Genomic DNA, 12,047 nt, shown 5'->3' with positions numbered 1-12,047 from the left:
CTGCAGCTCCAGCCTGACCACAACTATAATGAGTGAAAGCAGGCTTGGTGAAACAGCCATACCAGCACCGCGGCACTGTCTTCAGCCAACACTTTAATGTGGTTCCTGCTGCCAGCTGGGAAATGTGCACAATAACTGCAGTTATTTTCAAGGGCAACACATGTACATAGAGTGCAATCACCAGAGAAAGGTTTTATAGCTGTATTAACCCACATTTATACACATGGATGTTTTCACAAGCTGAGTATGTTGCATAGTAAACAAATTATCGATAGCAGGTGCAATGTATTCAGCAGTTTATAAAACAGAACAAACTAAAAATATTTTTATTTCATAGAAAATACACACTGCAGGTCAATATACCCAACAAATAGAACAATTTATTAAAACTCAGTTCATGCAGAGGAAAACAGTGAAGTTTTTACAGCTCAGGATTTAGCAGTGGAAGAGCTTTCAGATGGAAGCTTCTTCAATATCCAGGCACGTAGGAGCTCCAGCTCAGGCCGGCAGAGCTGGTGGTTAAGCCCTGGGAATGAGTGGAAAGAGGTAGCCATGCCAGCTTTCTTCAGCAACGTGCTGGTCTCTTCGCCCCAGGCATGGGACACCAGCTCATCGGCTGTGCCATGACACTGGAGAAGCTCTGGTAGGTGACGTCCTACTGCATCTTCAACAGCCTGCACATGGAGGAAGAGGCAAGAAGCAGAAGGCTGGGATTTTGCTTTTACTGTAATGCTTGGTGCATTGAGGTTATTTTTTGTGGTAGGCGCAAACTGAAGAGAGCTTTGAGAAAAATGTGTAACGTGCCATGAAAGGCTGCTACGCTGCAACGTGTAGCCAAGTTGGACCGTAAGATATCATTTAAGTATGTCTGAGTCAGTATAAGTCAGTATGTTTACATGGACAACAATAATCCGATATTAACCCGATTAAGACAATACTCTGATTAAGAAACTAGCATGTAAACAGCGATTATTGATGACCTTAATCTGACTAAAGTCATACTCGCATTAAACACAAAAATCGAATCAAGACATGTGGAGTATTCCTATTTTAGTCACATTGTCGAAGTGCATTACAGACATGTAAACACCGTAATCACACTATTAACGTTGTGTGGGAGTTTTCGCCGCATTTTGCGACAGGACACAAACACACGGCAGTGCTCAACCATTTGACGGCAAACATGAGAGCACAGCTGCGTCTGAAACCGCATACTTACCTACTATATAGTAGGCGAAATACATGTATATACAGTGAGGGAAAGAAGTATTTGATCCCCTGCTGATTTTGTACGTTTGCCCACTGACAAAGAAATGATCAGTCTATAATTTTAATGGTAGGTTTATTTGAACAGTGAGAGACAGAATAACAACAAGAAAATCCAGAAAAACGCATGTCAGAAATGTTATAAATTGATTTGCATTTTAATGAGGGAAATAAGTATTTGACCCCCTCTCAATCAGAAAGATTTCTGGCTCCCAGGTGTCTTTTATACAGGTAACGAGCTGAAATTAGGAGGACACTCTTAAAGGGAGTGCTCCTAATCTCAGCTTGTTACCTGTATAAAAGACACCTGTCCACAGAAGCTATCAATCAATCAGATTCCAAACTCTCCACCATGGCCAAGACCAAAGAGCTCTCCAAGGATGTCAGGGACAAGATTGTAGACCTACACAAGTCTGGAATGGGCTACATAACCATTGCCAAGCAGCTTGGTGAGAAGGTGACAACAGTTGGTGCGATTATTCGCAAATGGAAGAAACACAAAAGAACTGTCAATCTCCCTCGGCCTCCCTCCATGCAAGATCTCACCTCGTGGAGTTGCAATGATCATGAGAACAGTGAGGAATCAGCCCAGAACTACACAGGAGGATCTTGTCAATGATCTCAAGGCAGCTGGGACCATAGTCACCAAGAAAACAATTGGTAACACACTACGCCGTGAAGGACTGAAATCCTGCAGCGCCCGCAAGGTCCCCCTGCTCAAGAAAGCACATATACATGCCCGTCTGAAGTTTGCCAATGAACATCTGAATGATTCAGAGGACAACTGGGTGAAAGTGTTGTGGTCAGATGAGACCAAAATGGAGCTCTTTGGCATCAACTCAACTCACCGTGTTTGGAGGAGGAGGAATGCTGCCTATGACCCCAAGAACACCATCCCCACCGTCAAACATGGAGGTCGAAACACTATGCTTTGGGGGTGTTTTTCTGCTAAGGGGACAGGACAACTTCACCGCATCAAAGGGACGATGGACGGGGCCATGTACTGTCAAATCTTGGGTGAGAACCTCCTTCCCTCAGCCAGGGCATTGAAAATGGGTTGTGGATGGGTATTCCAGAATGACAATGACCCAAAACACACGGCCAAGGCAACAAAGGAGTGGCTCAAGAAGAAGCACATTGAGGTCCTGGAGTGGCCTAGCCAGTCTCCAGACCTTAATCCCATAGAAAATCTGTGGAAGGAGCTGAAGGTTCGAGTTGCCAAACGTCAGCCTCGAAACCTTAATGACTTGGAGAAGATCTGCAAAGAAGAGTGGGACAAAATCCCTCCTGAGATGTGTGCAAACCTGGTGGCCAACTACAAGAAACGTCTGACCTCTGTGATTGCCAATAAGGGTTTTGCCACCAAGTACTAAGTCATGTTTTGCAGAGGGGTCAAATACATATTTCCCTCATTAAAATGCAAATCAATTTATAACATTTTTGACATGCGTTTTTGTGGATTTTTTTGTTGTTATTCTGTCTCTCACTGTTCAAATAAATCTACCATTAAAATTAGACTGATCATTTCTTTGTCAGTGGGCAAACGTACAAAATCAGCAGGGGATCAAATACTTTTTTCCCCTCACTGTAGTAGGCGAAATACATGTATTTCAGCTACTATATAGTATGTACGCATGCGATTTCGGACGCAGCCCGTGGCTTCAAGCAGTCATCTATTTGCATGTATAGCATGACAAATAATTAACTGAACTTGAAACTTTCGTAAAATTAAAAACAAAACACCTGAAACTGTATATGGTCCCATAATGAAGACGAACTATATGTCGATACATGAAATTCTGGAGGGAACGTCTGACGGTGTGGGGTGGGGACGTAATGACGTGCCATTAATCGATCTATGTTCTATAACATGTAAAAAGGGAACAGGAAAGGAGTATTCTAAAAGCAGCTCATGTAAACACCTTAATCACAATATGGTCTTATTCAGAATAAGGTCAATAATTAGATTACTGCTATCCATGTAAACATAGTCAGTGAGACACACCAGCAATGGATCTCACTTATCAAACTGGATACAAACTAATTTATTTGCAAATCGTTTTAAATTTTTTAAAATGTGGTATTCAAGTAAATCCAGTGAGTTCATAAAAATGTTTACATAAATTCTTGTATAAGGACACACACTGATGTAAGCATCAATGCATAGTCTCCAAATCATATAACTGGCCTGAGTTGCTGCAAGAAAATTTCTCATGAATTATGCTACCATGGTTAAGTCACATGTTTATTTTGATTGCACACACAAATTTAGTGAATTTTGTGAAACTCAGTTTCATATTAATAACTCGAAAGAAAGCAAACCAAAGCAAATCAAAATATTACGATGAATACGATCTAGCCATTCAATTAGGACAAAATAAATGTTGCCGTATTAAAGGAGGAAGAGTTAGTCTGTGCTTATGGCAGCTGGCTTTTCCTTGTAGAGTTTTGTGGAAAATCAGCTTTGCCAAAACTTTTGTAAATGTGGCAGGAATTTTTTTTGTTTTGTTTGGCATACGAAAACATTTACACACAGCTTTAGTAAAAGACTGATAAAAGTGACTGAAAGATATATTTACCGGATATACAACTGAGTCCTTATTAAGGAAGCTGGACAGTGCAAAGACTCCAGCCACATCCTGGTGGTACCTGCAGGACAGGTGTAATGCCATGGCTCCGCCCATAGAGAAGCCGCCTCGATAGGCCAAAACAGCACATTCAGATTATGAAGCTAATGACTCACATTGTGATGCCAGTCCTACTCACTTGTAAATTCTGCGTCTCTGCCTTTTGAACGGTTTAAAAGCTTAGGCAGCAAATTTTCTTAAGCAGCCGTATTTAATTTTGCTCTGTGGCTGTGATGTGATGATGCGCTTGCAGCAAAAGCTAAGTGACAGATTTGTATCCTACATACACAGACAACATTGTGCATCTGAAAGTCCCTGTGAACTACAGTAGATTAATTTGAAAGCCAACGTGGACTATGGAAAAAAAAGACAAAGCAAATGAAAGGTTGTCCTGAATTCCATATCATCAAACTTCCATTTTTTTCTGAAATTCCATGAGCCTGTCTTTGATTTCACACATTTGGGCAAATTTTGGCACATCTGGGAATATGCACAAGCACCCTTCACTGTAGCAAAGTGATAGATGAAAGAAGATCACATGGCGTTCATATGTATTTTAACCATCAGCCAGTGATGACATGAGAATTGTGATTATCAGTGTCTAAGAAACTGTGTCTTAATTAGCTACAGCTTAAGTAAAGACAGATCTATTTCTTTTCCAGTGGAAGCATATTTCCCAGTCTTCAAACTACCACCTCCACCTCCAAACCTCTCCTGAGACCTTAGCTGTTTGGCTAGAGGGCTTGCATATGTGTTTGAAACCTCATTTCTCTAGGGCTTTTCCCAGGGATCAATACACCTAAAAGATTGAAAAACATATACAATAGCCTACGATTTCTCATCTTCCTGAAAATGTTTTCCATGGAAAGTTCTGGTGCTTGTCAGTCCATCAGCTTTAGGAGTGGACTCAGGGAACAGACCACTTTGTTTCTCCAGCGTGCAGAGTGACTCCAATGAGTATTTATGGTTAATGACAAAATGTTATGATTTAGGAAGATAATATTTCAGCAGTCTCACAGGAACATGTGTTTTTTGAATCACTTTCTCTGGAATGAAGTTCAGGGGCTTTTCTGTCCTTCCACACAGATCCTTTCACACAAGGTCTTGTTTTTCTCCCTATTTATAGGATACTTTCTTTGACAGGTAACCATTCCCCAACTGTTGAGGTTTTTTTTTTTTTTACCTTTCTGGTAGTCCTTTCATACAGTATATAACCTCTGTGTGACTTCTCCTCCATACAACCCCCTGCACACTTCCTGAGGGAACTTTACCTGGACTAGTATATGATTCTCTCATAGAGCACGACTTCCTGCCATTTTTATTTCATAATGATTTATGTGTGAAACTGATAACTCAAATATTTTGAGATTAAGCTGTGCAGAAACCTGAGAATCTTCCAAAAAATTCCTTTCAAGCCTGCGATTGGCAACACATGAAAGGAATGAGAAATTTGATAAGTTTCATTCTTCACTTCATACAGTGAAGGAGAGATATAACAGTGCTGGCCTGAAACGCGACTTCATTTTAAACAAGTGATGTGCGAGAGTATGTAAGACTGAGCAAAGCAATCGAAGAGAAAGAAGGGAGATGCATGGTCTGAGAAGAACATAAGAGCCATACCGATAATCATCCTGTGCATAGGTACACCAGCTCGGATCTCATCTTGGACTACAGCTCCTAAATGACTGCACATTTCTTCAATAGACTCCAAATGCTCTGGGCAGTCACGAGAGATTTTGTAGCGGTCAAACCATACGTGAGACAGTGCCCCATGCATAGGTGTGTACGGCCTGAGAAGACACAAGTTTGGCAAATAAGCAGCCAATTACCCAGGGTACTCCTTTTAATCCAATCAAAGTTTCTCAGTGGCTTTAGAAATTTCACCATGAAACTATCCGAGGATTAATAATAACAATAATAATAGTAATAGAAGTAGAAGAAGAAGAAAAAGAAGATTATATATATTTTTGTCATATACTGAATTGACAGCTATGGCCTCTAGCATGTGGCCATGCAAACCTCAAAGGAAAAAATGACAATAAATCATATCAGCATTAGAAGTATGAAGCTGAAATATTATGAATTACCTTGCTGGAGCAGTGGGGTAGATCACTCTGATATGCTCAAAAGCCATGTCCTGTGCCAGAACATCACAAACCCATGCTCGTAATCCCTGCCCTGTGTCTCCTAACAAACATATAAAACAAACAAGATGGCATTTCAATACATCCTACAACTATATTTCAGTACAGTACAGTTCACTGAAATATCGATTCAATACAACAAGAACAAAGAAATACAGTAGGAGATATTTTTACTTTTTTGGGTTCTACTAAAAGCCATTATACCACAGCTCTGTTGAATTATCTGATCTGATTGATCAAAAGGTGTTGAATAATTCTGTCAATAATGCCTGCTGTAATTCAAATGACAGGTTTATATTTATCCATCTATTTTCCATACCGCTTATATTATGCAGGGTTGCAGGGGGAGCCTGGAACCTATCCCAGGGAACTTGGGGCACAAGGCAGGGGACACCCTGGATGGGGTGCACACACACATTCACACTACAGAGAACTTGGATATGCCAATCAGCCTCTTTGGACTATGTGAGGAAACTGGAGTACCTGGAGGAAGTTCTATTGCTCGTTCTATTATATTATCATTTCTATAGTAACAAGGTGTATGGCAGATGCTCTACATAATCTAAGACTAATAATAAATGTGGTAATTTAACAAGTAAGAACATATAGTCACTGATATGGTAAAGCTTTCAGTAAGGAGATGTTTATTTATCATTTACAGAAGGTGTCTTGGTTGTCAATCCAAGCATTTCACGTTATTTTCCTATAACAGCCCGTCCCTGTGTCATGTTTAATTCCTTATCTTCAGTGCCCTTTTTCAAAAAGTGATCAAGTTGTTTTCGTGTCTATGACCAGCAATACCACTTGTTCAGTGAGGCTTTGCAACTTGCCAATCACTCAAAAGTTTGCTGGGTATGCTTTTATCTAATCAGGTTACCTTTAAAAGCCTTTCATTCAAAGCTGCAAGATAATGTCCATAATGCCCTGAATTTCACAATTAGCAAGGGAGAGAACCACTAGCATTCTGCAGATTATGTGCCAGGAGTAATTCTGCTCCACTGTGTGACTGCAGATAAAGTTTCAGCAAACTGGCTGGACAAATGAACACTTAAGATCAGGTCATATCTCTTCTGAGCTTTAACCATATAAAGCACTTGTGGAATGCCACAGGTCACTTCATCGGGATCATTGTGGCCATCTGTCTGCCAACATCTTCACCAGGCTTGTAAGCAAAAAAACCAAAAAAACAAAAAATGGGAAAGTGTTCCACAACTTGAATTTTCAGAGGCCTATTCAGAAGCTGAAGGACTGCAGGTCAATTACTGATAATGTTCACAGTTGATGCTGCCTTGTTGTTATTGTTTTCATTAGTTTACTGTTGTTTACGCAATTAAACTTGGAATTTTGAGTGTGGCATTGGTTTGCTTGCCCTGATATACATTTTATAAATTTAAGTATAAATGTTATAAATGTAAGTATAAACATGTAAGTATAAACATAAGTATAAACATTTAATCTTATATAAAAATAACATTAGTGACAATTAGATTTTAACATATAGGGATGCAGAATATTTTTAGTTCCTTTTATTTTTTCTTCAAATACTGGTTGCAAAATCATCAGCACCAATACTCCAACACAATATTTGATGAACCCTCCCCTGGAGAGAACACCACCACAGAGCATCTTGCTGTATTGTCAAACAAGGTTGAAGTTCCTGGACTAAATATGCCTTCCCAAAATCATAGGCATTAACAGGGAGCTGGTCTCCCCTTTGCTGCTATAAAAGCCTCTACCCATCTGGGAAGTCTTTCCACTAGATTTTGAAATATGGGTGTGAGGATTTGTGTCTAGCTCTTTCCAATTAATCTCAAATGTGTTCAGAGGGGTTGAGGTCAGGGCTGTGTGCAGGCCACTGAAGTTCTTGGACTCCAACCTTGGCAAACCATGTCCTCATGGAGCTCACTTTGTGCACAGTGGCACTGTCATGCTGGAGCAGGTTCGGGCTCCTTAATTCCAATGATGGGAAACTGTAAAGCTACAGCATACAAAGACATTCTATAAAATTAATGCTTCCAGCATTGTGGCAACAGATTGGGGAAGAACCACATATGGGTTTGATGGTCAGGTGTCCACAAACTTTTGGCAATGCACCGTATATGTTGCTAGTGTTGTGTAATTGGACTTCCTACTTCAATTCAGACCTCACATTATTTATACAGGGTTCAAATCCACACACTTACACAGCCATTGTAAAACAGTGATTTACTGTTCCTGGAACAATTCCTATATTGATTTGAATGTGTTTGATGTTGTTATTGTGATGAAACATCAGGTCTATGGCAAACCATGCTCATGTGCCATCTTTGCAACTGTTCCAGACTCTTTTCTGATGGCACAGATTGTGCTTAATGGTACTTTTAACTGTCTGTGTGTTACTTTATATGCATTACCTTACTTATGCAGGTCAAAATCTGTCTTTGTTTTGTGTTGAAAGCTTTTTGTCCCATGCAAAATGATGAATTTTATATATATGTACAAGCATTAAATGCAACTTATTGAGACAAAAAGCAATTAATTTAAACTATTGTTTAGAGTATCAATAAAAGGACATCCTATTAGACTCATATTTTCCCCAAGAAAAGGTTTGATTCTAAAGTTAACGTGTAAACGCACATGTTAAAAAGCACAAAATGTAAATTTGTATCTTTCTACAAAATGAAAGTGCTGTCAGAGTGGAAAACTGAATTTGCATGGACACTTAAACATGTAAAGCAAAAATCACATATGCCATTAAGGTGCAAAGAGAGCTCACATAACTATCTATGTAGATTTATCGTTCGTCAGTGGCTCCATTTACATGCATATCAAATCACGTTTATTACGGTCTGTATTTGTGTTGCAGCCGTATTCCGATAATACGTAATATGATATTTATATGCGTACAGGCATCCGAATATTCCTGTATACATGGTTGTTGTAAATATACCTGAGTTGCCATTCCTAAATACCCCACAATTAGCACCCACAATTCCTTGTGGACTGAGTCTGTGCATACTGTATATCTCCTTTCAGTGGCTTTTCTGAATAAGATGCAACAAATTCCAGGGGTGGGAATCATAATTTGAGGAATCAGAATATTGTCTTAATCTGAATCGGCCAATCGGATTGTGGCGTTTACGCGACTCAATACTAATTAGAATATTACCAAATTCCCATTAATATAGAAATGCTGATGTGCATGTAAACATAGCCAATGATACAAACACACAAAAACCTGTGCATTAAACAAACAAAAAAAGTTAAAGTTTTGAGCATGCTTTTTTTTTTTTTAACAAACAGTAGTCTATGTGAACTGGAATGTCAGCCTTTATGACAAAGAAAAACAACGTGTAATCCTCTACAGTGGACCAAAGTTAATATCAGAGGGCAGATTTTTATTCTGGAGAGAGTCTAAATATTGTGACATACCATTTAATAGAGCAGAGCGCAGTTTGGGACGTAGCTAACCTTTGTCCAGGCTCATTTACGCCTCATCCATTCTGCATGAAGCGTTTCCAACAGGTAATCTATTAAAGAGCAATCGATCTGTGCACTTTTGTGCAGACTGTGACCGAGTTTTGCTCATGACTAAGTACAGGCACCGGTGAGCCTGAGTGTAAACAAACTGTTATCATTCATGCCTGTTGCCTTGTGATGGCAGTAAATCATCCTGTTCAACAGCTGTATTTAATTACAAAGCCTGGCTGTGATATGAGGATTCCCTCGCTGAGGCGAAATGCAAATAGACAGGATAGATCAGCTGGAAGAAAAAAAGAAAAGGGAAAAAAAGAGGCTCTGCATGAGAAACCCAGAAATAAAGCTCTCTATTAAACTACTCAACACTTTATTTACCTGCCTAACTGTTTACAGTCACCTGCATCAAATTCAAGGCCTTGATGCTCATGTACAAGACCTTATCTGGAACAGCACCTCCCTACCTCAACACTCTCCTTGAGGATTACTTTCCCTAACGCAATCTGCGATCGGTTAACAACCGACGTTTGTAGTGTCTCCTCAGTGTGTCTCAAGGTCCCTTTCCAGAACCTTCACACTAACTGTTCCTCAGTGGTGAAATGAACTTCCAACCTCAATCCAGACCACATAACCTGTCACTATCTTCAAAAAACAGCTAAAGACCCACCTCTTCCGTGAGCACCTAACTAAAACCTAAAATGTCAAACCCACATTATCATTAAAAAAAAAATCTTACTCTGGTTCTTACACCTCCTTGACTCTTTACTTCTCTAGAACTCAATTATAAATCATGTACGGTAGCACTACTTGTATTGTTCTCCACTTGATATATCGCTTTGCTTGTATTTCCTCATTTGTAAGTCGCTTTGGATAAAAGTGTCTGCTAAATGAATAAATGTAAATGCAAATGTAATACTACACACACACACACACATACATATTTATATTACTGTTATCTTCCATGTCACTGCTTTCACAACTCTTATTCCAGTTACTATACAGTCCAATACAGAGGTCTAGTGTTTATTATATACACAATATACTTTGTGTTTTATTTTCCTCTTAACTCTACATGCAGTGCCTGCTTTGAATTTAAGAATGTCACTCGATTGTTAATTCTGTGCAAACTGTTCTGACTTTAAATCTAAATCTTTTACGAATGAAATCAACTTAAAGAGATATATAAGCATGGGAAAAGCCATGGAAAAGAAAACTGGTTCTTAGTGCCACATCATCAACCCTGCTTGCTTCTGGAAGCCTCTCACGAGTCTGTCCTTAATTACTGTTGTTGTTTCAGGCGGGTAAACAATATTTACGAGCTTATTAACATCATGTCACTGTGACACAGTAGGCGAGTTGAGCTGATGTTAGTGGGCGAGAGAGCAGTAATGGAGAGCTTTTTCTAGCGACGCGGTAAGGAATGAGGCTAAAGAGAAACTGCTTCAGAAACAAACACGTCCCAGCTCTTAAATACCGAGAATTCAAAAAGCAAAGGCACCTGAGCCATGAAGAAAAATGACAGACGCGGTGTATTTTCCAGTCTGGGACACTGCACACTTTTTCAGTTTCTGTACAGCGGCCATGTCCACGCCGTGTGCTCTCGCGATACTTGGGGGAGAACGGCCTCGCCACGCGGATTGTCTGATGGATAAATAATTTCTTCCGGAAAATGTTTGCCGGGTATGCGTTGAAGATCTAGTAAGCTCGTCTGCAAAAGCTACGTGCACGTGTTTTCATTAGAAACCAAAACAGGAACACTAACGACATGTACACGCCTTTAATCACACTATTAACGTCGTGTGGGAGTTTTCACTACATTTTGCGACAGGACACGTACACACACGGCAGTGCTCAACCGTTTGACGGCAAACAAAAGATCAAACCTACTATATAAGTACGCGGTTTCAATCGCAGCCCACGGCTTCAAGCAGTCGTCTATTTGCATGTATAGCATGACAAATAATTAACTGCACTTGAAGCTTTCGTAAAATTAAAAATGAAACACCCAAAACTGTGTATGGTTCCATAACGAAGACGAACTGTATGTTGATACACAACATCGGGCGTGGAGTAATGAAGTGTGCCATTAATAAGTCAATAATTAGATTACTGCATTTTCATGGACAGCAGTAATCTAACTACTGACATTATTCTGAATAAGACATCATTGTGATTAAGGTGTTTACATGAGTCACTTTTAGAATATGCCTTTCACGTTCCCGTTTTACATGTTATAGAACATAGATTGATTAACAGCACACAGCATTACGTCCCTGCGCCACGCTGTCCGACGTTCCCACCAGAATTTCACGTATCAACGTACATTTGGTCTTCATTATGGGAAGTTTTGGGTGTTTCAGTTTTGGGTGTTTCAGTTTTGGGTGTTTCATTTTTTATTTTATGAAAGCTTCAAGTGCAGTTAATTATTTGTCATGCTATACGTGTAAATAGACGACAGCTTGAAGCCATGGGCTGCATCCAAAACCACATACTTACCTACTATATAGTAGCTGAGATACATGTATTTCACCTACTATATAGTAGGTAAGTATGC

General features: G+C 39.7%; 1 protein-coding gene across 1 annotated transcript; it reads right to left on the bottom strand.

Moving 5' to 3' along the window:
* Positions 1 to 360: 360 nt before the first annotated feature.
* On the bottom strand, positions 361 to 11,144 carry lyplal1 (lysophospholipase like 1). Its single transcript, XM_053633246.1, has 5 exons — positions 10,992 to 11,144; positions 5,981 to 6,080; positions 5,514 to 5,683; positions 3,846 to 3,961; positions 361 to 674 (listed from the first exon to the last, which is right to left on the bottom strand). Exons 1-5 carry the CDS (start codon positions 11,074 to 11,076, stop codon positions 429 to 431), a joined length of 717 nt encoding a protein of 238 aa, XP_053489221.1. The 5' UTR covers positions 11,077 to 11,144; the 3' UTR covers positions 361 to 428.
* Between the last annotated feature and the right edge of the window lie 903 nt (positions 11,145 to 12,047).

The sequence above is a fragment of the Ictalurus furcatus genome, chromosome 1 (genome assembly GCF_023375685.1).
Source record: "Ictalurus furcatus strain D&B chromosome 1, Billie_1.0, whole genome shotgun sequence".
Taxonomy (NCBI): domain Eukaryota; kingdom Metazoa; phylum Chordata; class Actinopteri; order Siluriformes; family Ictaluridae; genus Ictalurus; species Ictalurus furcatus.
This window is presented reverse-complemented; position numbering and strand designations above follow the sequence as displayed.

What these genes read in the sequence shown, in the direction of transcription:
- lyplal1 (XM_053633246.1), bottom strand. Translation starts at nt 11,076, where the DNA reads ATGGCCGCTGTACAGAAACTGAAAAAGTGTGCAGTGTCCCAGACTGGA. An exon ending in TACCCCACTGCTCCAGCAAG is followed by an intron (nt 5,684 to 5,980) that starts GTAATTCATAAT and finishes GTGTCTTCTCAG; the next exon opens with GCCGTACACACCTATGCATG. An exon ending in TATGCACAGGATGATTATCG is followed by an intron (nt 3,962 to 5,513) that starts GTATGGCTCTTA and finishes TGGCCTATCGAG; the next exon opens with GCGGCTTCTCTATGGGCGGA.